Below are 14,020 nucleotides of genomic sequence, written 5' to 3' on the forward strand. Positions count from 1 at the left end.
TCTATAGTCTATTTAATAATGTTTTATGCATATAGAGTTATATATAAACTTAGTATATAACTATATAGTTAGTAACTTAGTATAGTTATTTATATATAACTATATAGTTAGTAACTTAGTATATAGTTGTATACATACTACAGTAGTTATATATAACTATATAAGTAATATATAGTTATAGTAGTATACTAGTATATACTATAGTAGTATATAGTTATATATATACTATTCTCATTACTCTATAGTAGTTATATATAATCTTATATATAGTTATAACTTATAACTTAAGCAGGTTGTATTTATTTTAAAATTTTAAGTACTAAGTAGATTAAGCAAAGTTCAAAGTTGTATTTGTATTTGTATTTGTATTTGTATTTATTTAATTGGTAAAATGGTAGTTCAAAAACCCAATTGTGTGGCCAAAAAGTTCAAAAACCAAATGTGAGTACTAACAAAATAATTGGGCTTAGGCCCAAACCTTTGGGCCCAAAACCATGCATGTTGCACCGAACCAAACCATCCCTACAATGGTTTGGTTTGGTTTGGTATTTTTTCACTTTTGTCCGGTTCACAGCACCGAATCGCACCGAGAGAATACTTCTAGTGCGGTGCATGGTTCTCGGGGTGAACTGAGTCGAACCACACTGTGCCCACCCCTACTGATATGAGAGTGAGTATGAGGAAAATAACGGCTGCAATGATTTGTTTAGTTGCCCAAGGTGAGATGAGAAAATGTCTTCAATTCACAATAAAAGCTATTGACCATTATTTTGTTTCTTTTTGTTCTGAAGAGAATTCATTAAAGAAACAAGCAAATGCAGACCAAAGAAAAAACAAACAAGCAAATTAATTAAGGGAATGTCCAGAGGAGATGGCAGCCTGCTCTGGACCCTAAAAGAAGGTGAAAGGTATCCATTCCTGAACAAGCATGAGACACAAAGGTGAGTGACACAGCTCTTGAGATTTCAAGAAATGCTTCAAATGGTGATATATCTTCGTGGCTGGTATGATACTCAAAGCTAGAAATCATTTTTCCACTTCCGCTTGGCTTTGCTCATCTTCAAATTGAGTCCGCACCAACTAGCTAGGAGTAGGAGGACCTCATCATCATCTCTGTCTGGTGGCACTGCGATCTTCTTCATCCATTGTGCTTTCTTCGTTTTCCAAGTCCTCATTGCTCTCATCAGCATTGCTTCGAAGTGCATCTTTCACTAATGCACTAATTTCTTCATTATCTTTGTTGCCATATTTTCTTGATTCATCGTTGCCATAAAAGCTATGAAGCACGGATACGGATATGAATACGGCGATACAATACGACACGACGCGGTGATACGGCAAATTTTTAAAAATTAAAATACAATACGTCATAGATACGGCAATTAAAAATATATATTAATATATAATAATAAAAATATAAATAATTTTAAATATATTTTAAATTATATAAAAATTCAAATTCAAATTCTTCATCCAAATTCAAATTCATTTCATCATCCAAATTCAAATTCAAATTCAAACTCTAAAGACTTAAAAAAATCATCCAAATTTTACACATATATTGGATAGCTTATCTAAAACATATTACAAGCAAAACATATATATTATTAACTAATATTACACATGGTATGGGTAACATATATATTAACTAATATTACACATTGTACTAGATAAAATATATCTTATTAACTAATATTATACATGATACTGGGTTTTCCACCGAATTGGAGAGAGTCAATAAACAAATGTACAAGCTGTTAGTAATATAATATTATATTATATTACAAATTTGCAATCAATCTCAACCAGTAATTTTGAGGAACCCAAGTTGCAGGTTAATGATCGAGGAGCCGATAATTCGACTAGAACACATGACACGAACCCAAACCTCCTAAAACTAAACAACCACCGTACCCCTCGAAAACTTACAAAGGAAGAATTAATATTTCCCTCTTTCAATAAGGGATGAAATATGTTTTGGTGATTTCTACACGACCTTTGGGCTATGGGGGACTTACAAAGAAATAGGCAGCATTTGTGTAGTCAATCATTCTTAAACGATTCATTAATTGAGGCGTCTGAGAAGTGAGCAAGGACAATCAATACAATGGCTGTTAGTCCTTGCACATTCATGACTATGGCAGCCACTTCAAACTTTGAATTCGTCCAAAAAGGCATGAGGAATGTTATCAACACAAACACCGTCATATGCTTTGCAAAGTTGTGGCTGAAAATCAAACCTATAAAAGCAGTAGGCCATCATCACAAAGAAAAAAAAAAAAAAAAAAAACAAACAAACAAACTTTAATTAGAGATTAGATAGGTGCCCTTTATGCCTCGGAAAAGTAGCTTAAATGGGAGGCCATCATAATAGCAACCGAGATGTATGAAATCGACCTGAGGAGGATGGTCTTTGAAAGTCTTTGAATATTTGTTTTAATTGTGAACCTTAATTAATTTAAAAACAAATTATATTTTAGTATTTCAATTATACTTACTATTTTAATTTAGTATCTCAATTTTTAAAAATTGCATTAGAATATCTTAATTTTCATTTCATATCAATTTCATATCTCTATTATCTTTTCAGTCAAACTAACCGTTAACTGTTGAGGTGATGCTAATGTGGTGTCATCTTTGACATTGACATAGCATTAATGTGGCATTGTATGGATAAAAATAATTAAAAAACACCAAAATTTTTAAAATTAAATATTAAAACCTTGCTAAATAAAATGAGATAATTAAAAAAATAAATTAAAAAAAAACACAACACCCCCACCCACGGACCACACCCTTTGTTTTTCTTTCTTCTTTCTTCTTTCTTCTTCTTATGCAATTCTCTCACCCACTGACCCACCCCTTCCCCCACCCAGCACCAGCCCCCCACCTCTCTCCCCCCAACCCACCCCCACCCGTCTCCCCCCCAAACCCAGCCCCTCTCCCCCTTAACCCAGCCCCTACTAGACCCACTCCCTTGATTTTTTTTTTTTGAAGGATTTTTTTTTATTCATATTTTTAAAATATTTTTTTTTTACATGTGGAAAAAGACGAAAATACCTCTGTTACGTTAGCAAATAACGGTTTCACTAACAGAAAAACTAACGAATGTATTATTTTGGCATAAAATAAAATTGAGATGCTTTTTTGTAAGTTTTTAAAGTTAAAATACTAACTTAAAACAATATATAAAGTTGAATGTAGTTTGCTCTTAATTTAATTAGTTACACAACTTACACGTTGCGTGTTACCGATTGGGGGATGTAAAGCTGGGTTGGGCCTGTCTATGTATTTTGGGCTTTCGTGTTTTGCCGGTCTGTAGTGCTTTTTCTTGTTTTCGCTTGTGGCTGTGGCCGTTTTTCCGACCAAAAATAAAAATCTGCGTCTTCCTATGATGCTCATCAATAAAGTCGGGTTGAATTGGGGTTGGTATTTTCATCAGGAATGAGCTAGGCACTCAAAAAGTGTGTGTAACATTCACATATAATCTGAAATTAAAATATTTGCGTTGGCAACCCCAAATTGCTATTAACAACAATAATTCTTTGACAACCCCGAGCTTTAAAATAATCACTTAACAGCCTTTGACTAACCCAAATGGTGAAAAATAGTGTAGAAATTTGGTTGTGATCGAGAATTATAATAGGTCGAGGGTTTCTTGCAATATAAAAAAAGAAGTAATAATAACTATACATACGGCACTACCGCACTGGGGTCCAGATTAATGAATATATCACATTCAGTCAATATAAGTACATTTTTTAACTCTACTTCATAATTTTTTCTGGGCAAATTAACAGACATGCCTTCAACCTCTGAGTTGTAGAGGGTTGATAAACTTGATATTCTAAGATTCTGTTGTTGGATTATCTTTCAGGTGACGAGTCCTTTTCCCAGTCACCTTTTCTGTGGAAGTTAATGATGGATTTAGTAACCAGCCTCCCGGCTGAGCTCGTCATATATATATATATATATATACCACAACAGATCTGAAGAGAACAAGAGTACGTAGCTATCAGACATATATGTTAAGATCTCAAAACATTTCATGGTCAAAGCTAAGGGAGTTAGATTTCATGGAACAGAACAGCTAATGACTGCAACATTGTTTTATCATGTACGTGAATAAGCTACTTTGCTTTGAGCAGCCTAATTGCTGCCATGTTAATGGATAAGTTCACTACATGCCAAGTCTTTATGTACGTAGCTTGGACCGATCTGGCAGCTATCCAGGCAACAGAATCTAGTGGCAGGTAAAGCATCAATAGACACACTGAAAGGTTATGTATTCACGAGTATGACATGGGAAATTCATAGTACTATAACATAAAAGAGCTAGTTGAAGAAATTAACAGGTTACGATATATGATATTAACCACAACACAGCCCTTAAAGGTCAAAGGCAAGAAATGCATAACTGAACACCAGTAACAGCCAGTAGACACAACTCAAAACACAATTAAGAAGATACAATTAGTATATAGCTAATCAAATTTCTTGATGAAGTCGTAAATGTGTTGGTTGATTTCATCGGCCCTTAATTTCTTGGTGGATAAAATGGGCAACCCCTTCCATTATGACTAGCTCTTCCAGAAACGGCACATATTTCTTCAACCCACCTTTGTGTAAGTAAGCCTTGGTGCCTAGAGAATTATAATTTAGTCCTGGTCTCTCACCATAAACTTCGCTGGAACTCCATGGTGCAGCGAGTTCTCAATTTCTGCATTGAAGAAGAATGAATCAAAACATCAAGTCGACAAATCAGGTGGTGAGCACTCAACCAAAAAAATTTGCACTGCCCCTCTGCACGTACAGTGTGGATTTGTTGCGGTTAACCGCTCTAGAGAACGACCATATATATTATGGTGATAGAATTAGAGCATCCAACCCAAAATCAATTGGCTATGGGTGGAAGAGGCCTAAGACTTATAAGCACATATGTTAAGCTCTAGTTTTCCGATGTGGGACATTGCTCAACATTACTCTCAACACGCCTCCGCACGTGTGGCGATATTTTGAGCCTTACACGTGAACAAATTGTATTGGGTGACGTGGGAGCACGTGTGGCCGTTGGGCCTTACACGCGGATAACCAAACTCTGATACCATGATAGAATTAGAGCATCCAACCCAAAACCAATTGGCTATGGGTGGAGAGGCCCAAGACTTATAAGCACATATACTAAGCTCTAATTTTTCGATGTGGGACATTGCTCCACATTACTCTCAACATATGGTACGTACAATACATGCAGTACGTCTTAGCTAGATATGTCCTGTCAAGTCCAAAATAACATGTCCAGTGACTCTAGTGTGTCATGTTAATGGTTAAGTCATGGCACGAGCATGAATGTACGTGCTTCGAAGCTTTTGGCTTGGTTAGCTAAACATGCTCTGATAGAATTCGTTCGACTAGTCCAATTTTTTACTGGCTGAAAAAAAAAAAACAGTTGTTTTATCAATTGAATATTAATAAGCTTCTTTGCGTAGTTTGAACTTAGTCGATAAGTACGCAAAGAACATGTCCTGTCACATCAGTTGTTTCATAATTGCTGCCTTGTTAGTCGATAAGTACGTTCACTAGCTACATGCCAAATTAATCTTGGGGCCATGGGCAGAGCTGGTGATCGATCAGCTCGACATTAACACCTAGTTATAATATTATTAAACCCCTGCTAGTCTGCTACTGGCCATAATTATTATGTGGGAAGTGGAGAGCCTGGATTAATTAATTGGCCACAATCAACTACGAACTGATCGATTTCATGTAAAATAAAACTTTATGAGTTCATGATAAGGTAGAGTTGGGGTTGTTTACATCAGCAATGAGGCATTCAAAAGGTGTTCCCGTAGGTTCACCGTTCACATATATATCTGCAAATTCCAACTAAACTAATTGCGTTGACAAACCAATGTTTAAATAATCCAGGTTCATCAGATATATATATATATATATATATGTATGGGTTGGTGGTGCTACAGTTGGAGAACAATATTCAAAGACTGGCAAAGTCCCTCGTCTTCAAGTTGTCTGGTTTTCATAAAAAAAACAGAAAGAATAATACTTGGGTCACCTCTTGGGGGTACCTCAAGATCACTCCACCTCCCCAAATCATGATTTCGGCAATGTCAGTACATAATCGGAACCGTTCAATTTTTAAATAACATATTAAAAATCATCTCTGCAAAAAATCAAATCAATCAGAAATCATTTGGTTATATAACTGTTGTCAATTAAATAGAAAAAATCAACGGTTTAATAAAAAAATTACTCTTTAATTGAAAACCGTTAATTTTTTCTATTTAATTGACAACAGTTATATAACCAAACGATTTCCGATTGATTTGATTTTTTGCAGAGATGATCTTTAATATGTTATCTAAAAAGTGAACGGTTCCGATTATGCGCCGATATTGCCGAAATCATGATTTGAGGGGGTGGGGTGACCTTGAGGTACCCCAAGGAGTGATTCAAGAATTGTTCAAACAGAAAAATGTCTTCATCTCGATAGGTCATTAAAAAAAAAAAAAAAAAAAGGTCTTCTTCTTGGTAGCCACTTGCCAACTTGTCATATATTGCAATGGTGGCTTCGCATTCCAATCTCCATACTATCTATAAATGAACACTCACTATTTCATACTAGCTCAGCCTCGCCATATTTTCTAGAGTTTAGCGTTTACTTTCTCTTGGAGGTACGCATATATGCCGCATGCATGCATGCATCTTTTCGAAATTTTGTAGTTTTCTACTCTTCTGTTGATGCAACTAATTCATCACTACTTTTATTAATTAATTGCATGTTAAACTCGATCTACTGGTTTGCCAATTGCTTGCATAGAGAGGGAAGATTTTGTGTGTGTATATATATATGTATCGATCATTTATTAAAATTTAAATTAAGCATAACTAACTCCTTTGGGAAGCGGATGATTGCAGGTTTTGCTAACAAATTCCTCAACTATGTGGGCGTTCGGAAAATACATATACTTTTCCAAGGCAACAACATGCATCCGGGGTATTAATCTTTGTTAAACATGCAGTTAATTTTTGAGCTAATTATATAGAGCTACACTCATTTCTAAGGTCCAATTTGATATTACCTCATCCTTTTGATATACACTCATTTTTTAATTTGCCACGTAGAATTACCTATTTTTCTATAGAAAATTCATGTTGTGATTTTCACTTTTACCCTTTGAGTTGAAAATAGGTATATTTTTATTTTGACAATTAATGTTTTATTTCAAAGTATTGTCATTTAAAAATTTTGTAATTAATTGCCATTAATTTTTGAAGTTGAATATTATGACCAACGTTAATTTAAAGATTAAGAAGAAACGTCATTACGTTTTGCAAACATCATTAAGCTTCCATCCTCACATGTTCTCTAGGTAGGTAACATATTATTTTGCTTTGGTTGTGTTTGTGGTTTCTTCGATCTTCTTCTTCTTCTTTTTCTTTTCTTTTATTTTCTTCTTCTTTGATCTTCTTGATATATATACCTCAAAAGGAGGTTGGATTTTGGGGGATAGGTATCTTCTTCTAGACCTGAGTGATATGTATCTTCTTCTTTTTCTTTATGGATTTGTTATATTTTTATTAGATTTTTCTTTTTTTCTTTTTTCTTTTTAACCCAAAGTGGAGGATTACTGTGTTCATTTTTTTAATATATATTATAGGTATATTATATGTATATTGGGTGTTTATTTTTTTTATTTTTTATTTTTTTGTATTTAAGTGTTTATAACTTTATATGTTGATGTGAATTGGTAACAAATAGTTTTTGAATTGGGTGCATGAATCATGAAATTTCATCAATAAAAACATTCAAAAATTAGGAGTAATATTGCTCAAATTGGGGCAATGACATCTTTTGTAAATATCTACAAATTCATACCTAAACCATTATCTGACGTAGAAAAAAAAACCCCACACACATTTATTTATCTAATGGGCCTACTCTAAAATGGAGTATTGAAAATAGAGATATATTTAAAGAATTCTTAATTTTTTTATCGATATTCTGAATTGATTTTTGTTATTTTTAATAGTACTAGAGTTACTAAATTTGTTCACGAAACAATATGGCAGTATACATATATATATATATATATGTCAGTATCTTATTTGATTGAAATGAAATAACTAACCCCAAAGTACGTGGAGGTTTGGATTCTATGTTATACTTGTTTTTGCTTATTTAAACCATACTCATGTATTACAAATCTAAGGTTATAAATTCATGATCGAATATGAACCCATACACACCTAAAAAGTTGTTATGAATCCATTTCCTAACTGGATATACATATTTTTGCTTGTTTCATTCATAATTATGTATTACAAGTTCAAGAGCTATATATGAATCCATGAATGTAGCTACACATCTTCAGAAAAAATTATGAATCCATTCCTCTTTTGATCACATCCTTGAATTTATAATACACGTACAGTTGACATTAAAAGTTAGGCAAAAACAAGCAAAAAAAATTAGCAAAAATTTTAATTTTCATATCATTTTGTAAAAGAAATTAATTTGATAAATAATTTGGTGGATGTATATACAGTAATTCAAACTAACTACTTTCTAACTAATTTCTAATGTTTTTTTGTTATGGCCTACTAGGTTTGGTTTTTAGCCATAATTTCGTCAAACATGCGATAATTAATGTCTATCTTGATAATGTACCTCACGGATAGATGGAAGCATCCACGTTTTCAAATAGCTGCCATAGTTACCAATTTGCAACAAGGGGCATCAGACATCATGATCATTGTCTTTACTCATATCTCACACACCTACAAGATAAGTTGCTTCAATGTAATTGCCACCACAAATGCTGCCTATATTCTTGTAAGTGATCTCTTAATTAGCTTCCCAAAAGTCTTTAATTATTTGCAGGAAATTAACATTAACTAATTGTCAAAAACATGTTGACTAGCTACTATAACTATAACTAAAACATTTCATTCCTATTGAATACTAATCAAATCGAAATTTACTACAAGAAAAAAGTTTTTTTTTTTTTTTAAGGTAATATGGAGGCCAAACGGCCCAAAAAACACAAGGCTAGCCTGGAATCACGAGAAAAAAGATTATTATTGTGACTAAAAGTATAAAATTTGTACTAAATGCGATAAACAGTGACTAAAAGTTTTTGTGACATGATTGTACGTGATCAAAAGAACTATTTACTTCCAATGACTTCTGTAACTACAAGTTTTACCACAAGTATGAATTGTGAGTAAAAGAACTTTTTCTGGTAGTGATTGCTAATAAGTTAATTAGTTTGAAAATATATAAATAACTTTCCTTGTGATTTCTAATTAAAAAATAAATAAGAAATTACATATATATATGCTAGTTTGTTACTGTCTATTTTTGTTGCAGGGGTTGCTTCTATTATGGTATTCTTTAAAGTACATGAGCGTGGATACTACAAATAGAGTATTCTATGGCGCTGTGATACTATTAGCGATGGGCGAAGCTGGACGGTCCGCTGCTTTGGAAGAATTTCTTGACGATCAATATTCAAGTGAACAAGAACAAATAGGAGAATGCACAGATGAAGAAAAAGAACGACTAGAAAAACGAGTGGAAACCCGTAGAAACACTTTATGGAGTCATCCATGGTTTTTAGGTGCAGTCGTAGCTCTTTTCCTTATAAATACAACTTGGCCACAAATTTTCTTGATTTCAGCAATTGGGATGGGAGTTTCTTATTTATTGTTTTGGGGTGGATTCTCCTCTTATTTCATAAACAATAAATTTAGTGAGGAAGAAGCCTGGAAAAGAGGAAATTTTTGGACAGTGATCAGAAAATTGAAGGAGAAAAAACATTTTCGCAAAGAAATCCTCTCTATGTGGTTATCTTTCCTTGTATAGAGTGTGGTAACTGCAGCGGGAAGCACATTCTTTTTTGAACAAATTAGTAACTCCAAGAGGATTCTATCATGTGCTTTTGCTTGGCGGATTGAGATCCACAGGTTGGAGCAAGTTTATGCAGTTGGAGAGGATTATAAGTCTACTATGAGCATCTTTTGGTTAGTTCCGCAGTTCATCTTCTTGGGAGTTATGGAAGGGCTAGTCATAAAAGGAGTGATTGGTTTTTTAGTTGATCAACTGACTGATGATCATGATGATGAAGATGATAAAGTAATGGCTGAGTATTATGGATCCCACACCACTGACTTCTTCCTGGGTATTGGAAAATTACTTACTGCTCTTAGTATTTTGGCGTTCAAAACAAGATGGTTCGATGACGATGTAGATCGGAGTCGTCTAGATAAGTATTACAGAGCATTAACATTCTTAAGTCTTGGTAGCTTCTGCTACTATTTGTGTGTTGCTTATTACTTTTATCCCAAGGACGTAGGGAAACAAAGCCGTAATAGAAGTGCTACTGTGGGAGTGGAGATGGTTGAGAACCCTGATGAGATCGAATTAGCGTAATATTAAGAGTGCTTACTTTGTTTTATGTAATATTATGTTGAGTTTCTATGTAAATTAAGAGTGCTTAATTTTTTTCTTGTAATGTTATGTTATATATGTACTTGCATTGTATGCACCATATATGCATGTTTGTATAATTGTATTAGTTATGTTTTAGAGACAATATTGAAAGCCAGAAGAACAGAGACATGTAGATGGACAGGGGTTAAGATCCTTACCTTCCCTCGCACGCAAGCTGCCTCGCCCATTTCCTTACCAACACCACGTGCATCATAACCAGATCTGGCCATGGCAGAGTGCTCAGTTGATAGCATGTATGAGAATCTAGACTATTTCCTCCTGGGGGTTTAGTCGTCTAGATTATTTCGTCCTCATCATATGATAAAATTGATAGCAATTAGCATGCAATATGAATGAGAAGTTTGCATGACAAAGAGTAGAAAAAATGGTGCTCTGTTGTCTGGTGAAAATTTGACGTGAAATTTCCAAATTTATTAGAATATATGTCCAAGCATGATGTTCAGTATGTCACATTCAGTCGATTTAAGTACTTTAAAAGTTAAAACATCCTATAAAATGTTTTATATTTTTGTTCTGTGCTAACAGACATGTCTTCAACCTCTGAGTTTTAAGGTTGATATTCAAATATTTGTTGTTGCCTTGTTGGATTTGATAAGTGTCATATGACAAAAGGATTGTCTTCACCTCAGCTTCGTTTTCTTAGAAGCAATCTGATGCTTGGTCCAACCAAGCCTCAGATTGAGGGGGGCTGATAAGTGTCATATGCTTCATGCTTATGTGTTAGCTGACTAGGATGCTTAGCTGATAGTTTGTTATAGATTAGTTAGCTTGGTTACAGTGTTAATTAGTTACTCAAGTCGGTGCTTAGTTGTGTTGCCTAAGTATAAAGGCTTGATGTTCATTCTGTTAATTTTTAATCAAGATTAATAAAAGCATCTCTGGTTTTTCTCTCAAAAACTCTCTATGTTCTCACACATTTTCTCTTCTCCCAAACACTCTCTTTATGCATAAACCATGAATCTTAGCAGGATTATCTTTCAGGCGATGTATCCTTTTTTCAGAAACCTTTTCTGTGCAAGTTAGTGGCAGATAAAGCATCAATAAATAGACAAACGCCACAGATTACATAAATGAGCATAAGATAATGCATATTCAAGAGTAGGACTTCGAAATGAAATTGATGGAACCATAACAGAAAAGAACTGGTTCAAGGTACACTCCAATCAACAGGATATGGTATGATATTAACCACAACACAGCACTTAAACGTCAAAGGCAAGAAATGCATAACAGAAACACCGGTAGACACAACTCACAACACAATTAAGGAGATACAATTAATATATAGCTAATCTAATCAAATTTCTTGATGAAGTCATAAATGTGTTGGTTGATTTCATCAGCCCTTTCTTGGTTGATGAAATGGCCAACTCCCTCCATTATGACTAGCTCTTCCAGAAACGGCACATATTTCTTGAACCCGCCTTTGTGTATGTAATCCTTGGTGCCTAGAGAATTATAAGTTAGGTCCTGGTCCCCCACGATAAACTTCACTGGAACTTTGATTTGAACCCCAGTCCATGGTGCAGTGAGTTCCCAGGTTCTGCATTGAAGGCATCTCAGAATAGTATAAACCATTGCTGTCAAAAATAACTACTTGTCCAAGTAAGTTTCAATCACTAAGGTTGCACTACTTTCATCTGAGTGTGTTCGGCTATGACAGTAAAGTTTGTATGTACAAGTTCAAGCAAAGTTTGAAGGAAACATACCGGTCAAAATTTCGATAGTAGTTTATGCCCCCAGTGAAGCCTGTTTTCTCGAATTTGCTGGCATAGTAGTTAACATCTTCCTCAGACAACCAACTTGGCAAGGCAATTGGAGAGTCCGGGGGATGTCCAAACCCCTTTCCTTTAGGCAAGAAAAGTGGACCAGGATGGCGATATGTTAGGAATTCCTTCAGAACTCTTTTAGTTCCAATCTGGGCAAACTCAGCTTCTATTTCTCCAGGCTCCTGCAACATGAGTAATTCATCTATCAAAATTCAATTGATGCAATTCCAATTTCTTTCTCTCAAATTACAAACCCCTCTTCCCACAATAAGTAAAAACAAAAATTACAAGTACAAAATTAAGTAAAATAAAATTGGGAGACTTAAGAGTCCAGTCTATTTTATGAGTCTTTCTTAGACTAAGACTGATAGTGATTTAGAGTTTTTAATTAAGTCCTTTTATTTTTCTTCTTTCACGGCTTTATATTAGATAGTGGGATCCATATTCATCAAATACGGTGGTTTTCATGAAAACATCATCCACTTTAAAATAACCACCTTAAACAGTAGATCAGGCAATACATTATGTTGTAACTTGTACTTGGTCTTTGGCTAGAGAATAAAATAATAAGCAAAAGGAAACCTCAACTTCAACCCACAGTACATCTGATCTGTCCTAAGTTAAAGTTGCTATCTTGCTACAGAAATTTCTTGTTGGTAAGCCTAAGCCATAAATTGGATGCTTAATTAAGATTTAAATTCCCAATTTTAAATGGAAAATAAAATGAAATTTGTATTCATTTACAAAGACAGATAAAAGCAAAGCAATAACATTTGATTTTCCAGAAATTAAAATTGAATTCAAAAGTTGGAAACAAATGAATTGGGACGGAGAAGAAGAACCTGAAATCTGCAGATGTAATAGTCATCCCCATAAGCAGCTCTCAAGGATTCAACGATCTTCCTCTGAGGGTTTCTAGGCGTGAACGCCACGCTCAAGTTGACCAAGGCCTTGACCCGGTCCGGCCGGAACAAGCATAGGAACCAAGCGATGTAAGCACCCCAGTCGTGCCCCACCACGAACACCTTCTCCTGCTCGCCGGCCACGGCGTCCAAGAGCGCGATCAGGTCGCCCACAATGTGGAGGACGGTGTAGCTGCTCGGCGACGGCGGCGCGTCGGTGTCGCCGAAGCCGCGGAGGTCCGGCGCCACGGCTCGGTAACCAAGCGAGGCCAGGGCCTGGATTTGGTGCCGCCAGGAGTACCAGAGCTCTGGGAAGCCGTGGAGGAATAGGATCACTGGGCCTTGGCCTTTCTCTGCAACATGCATGTTTATGTCATTCACTTTCACTGTTCTGTGCTCTATGCCCTCCATTGATCTCTCTCTCTCTCTCTCTCTCTCTCTCTCTCTCTCGTGCTTTGGTGGTTTTTGTTCATATAGAGTTTAGGATCATGATCGACCAAAAAAAGAGTTTAGGATCATGTTGCGGCACAAAAGGACAAAAGGAGTGTTTGTTTCCTCACAAAGAAAGCCAGCAAAATTGTACCCACACAAAAAAAAAAAGCCGGCAAAATTTGAGTCATTAAGTGTCGATGGAGATGGCACCGAACCATATATTTATCCATTACCTGTCTCGCCTAGAAATGAAAGGTCTCGAAAAAAAAAATGTAGATATTAGAGTAGAGGAATTGAGACTTTCCAATCCTAGTCAGCAAAAGTTGATAGAGACTAAAACCTGCAACCAACCTGTCAATGACAGCTGGCAATTAACTAATAGC

General features: G+C 35.1%; 1 protein-coding gene and 1 pseudogene across 2 annotated transcripts; one reads left to right on the forward strand and one right to left on the reverse strand.

Moving 5' to 3' along the window:
- Window positions 1-6,620: 6,620 nt before the first annotated feature.
- LOC147294340 (uncharacterized) lies at window positions 6,621-10,453 on the forward strand (annotated as a pseudogene). The gene is made up of 4 exons (XR_015120244.1): window positions 6,621-6,692; window positions 6,937-7,015; window positions 8,627-8,854; window positions 9,392-10,453. The product of XR_015120244.1 is annotated as an uncharacterized LOC147294340 (transcript).
- A 1,104-nt stretch (window positions 10,454-11,557) lies between these two features.
- Window positions 11,558-13,678, reverse strand: LOC147294341 (epoxide hydrolase 1-like). The gene is made up of 3 exons (XM_086230643.1): window positions 13,146-13,678; window positions 12,244-12,485; window positions 11,558-12,077 (listed from the first exon to the last, which is right to left on the reverse strand). Exons 1-3 carry the CDS (start codon window positions 13,614-13,616, stop codon window positions 11,828-11,830), a joined length of 963 nt encoding a protein of 320 aa, XP_086086769.1. The 5' UTR covers window positions 13,617-13,678; the 3' UTR covers window positions 11,558-11,827.
- Between the last annotated feature and the right edge of the window lie 342 nt (window positions 13,679-14,020).

Source organism: Dryas octopetala, chromosome 2 (assembly GCF_963921425.1).
Source record: "Dryas octopetala chromosome 2, drDryOcto1.1, whole genome shotgun sequence".
NCBI classification, from domain to species: domain Eukaryota; kingdom Viridiplantae; phylum Streptophyta; class Magnoliopsida; order Rosales; family Rosaceae; genus Dryas; species Dryas octopetala.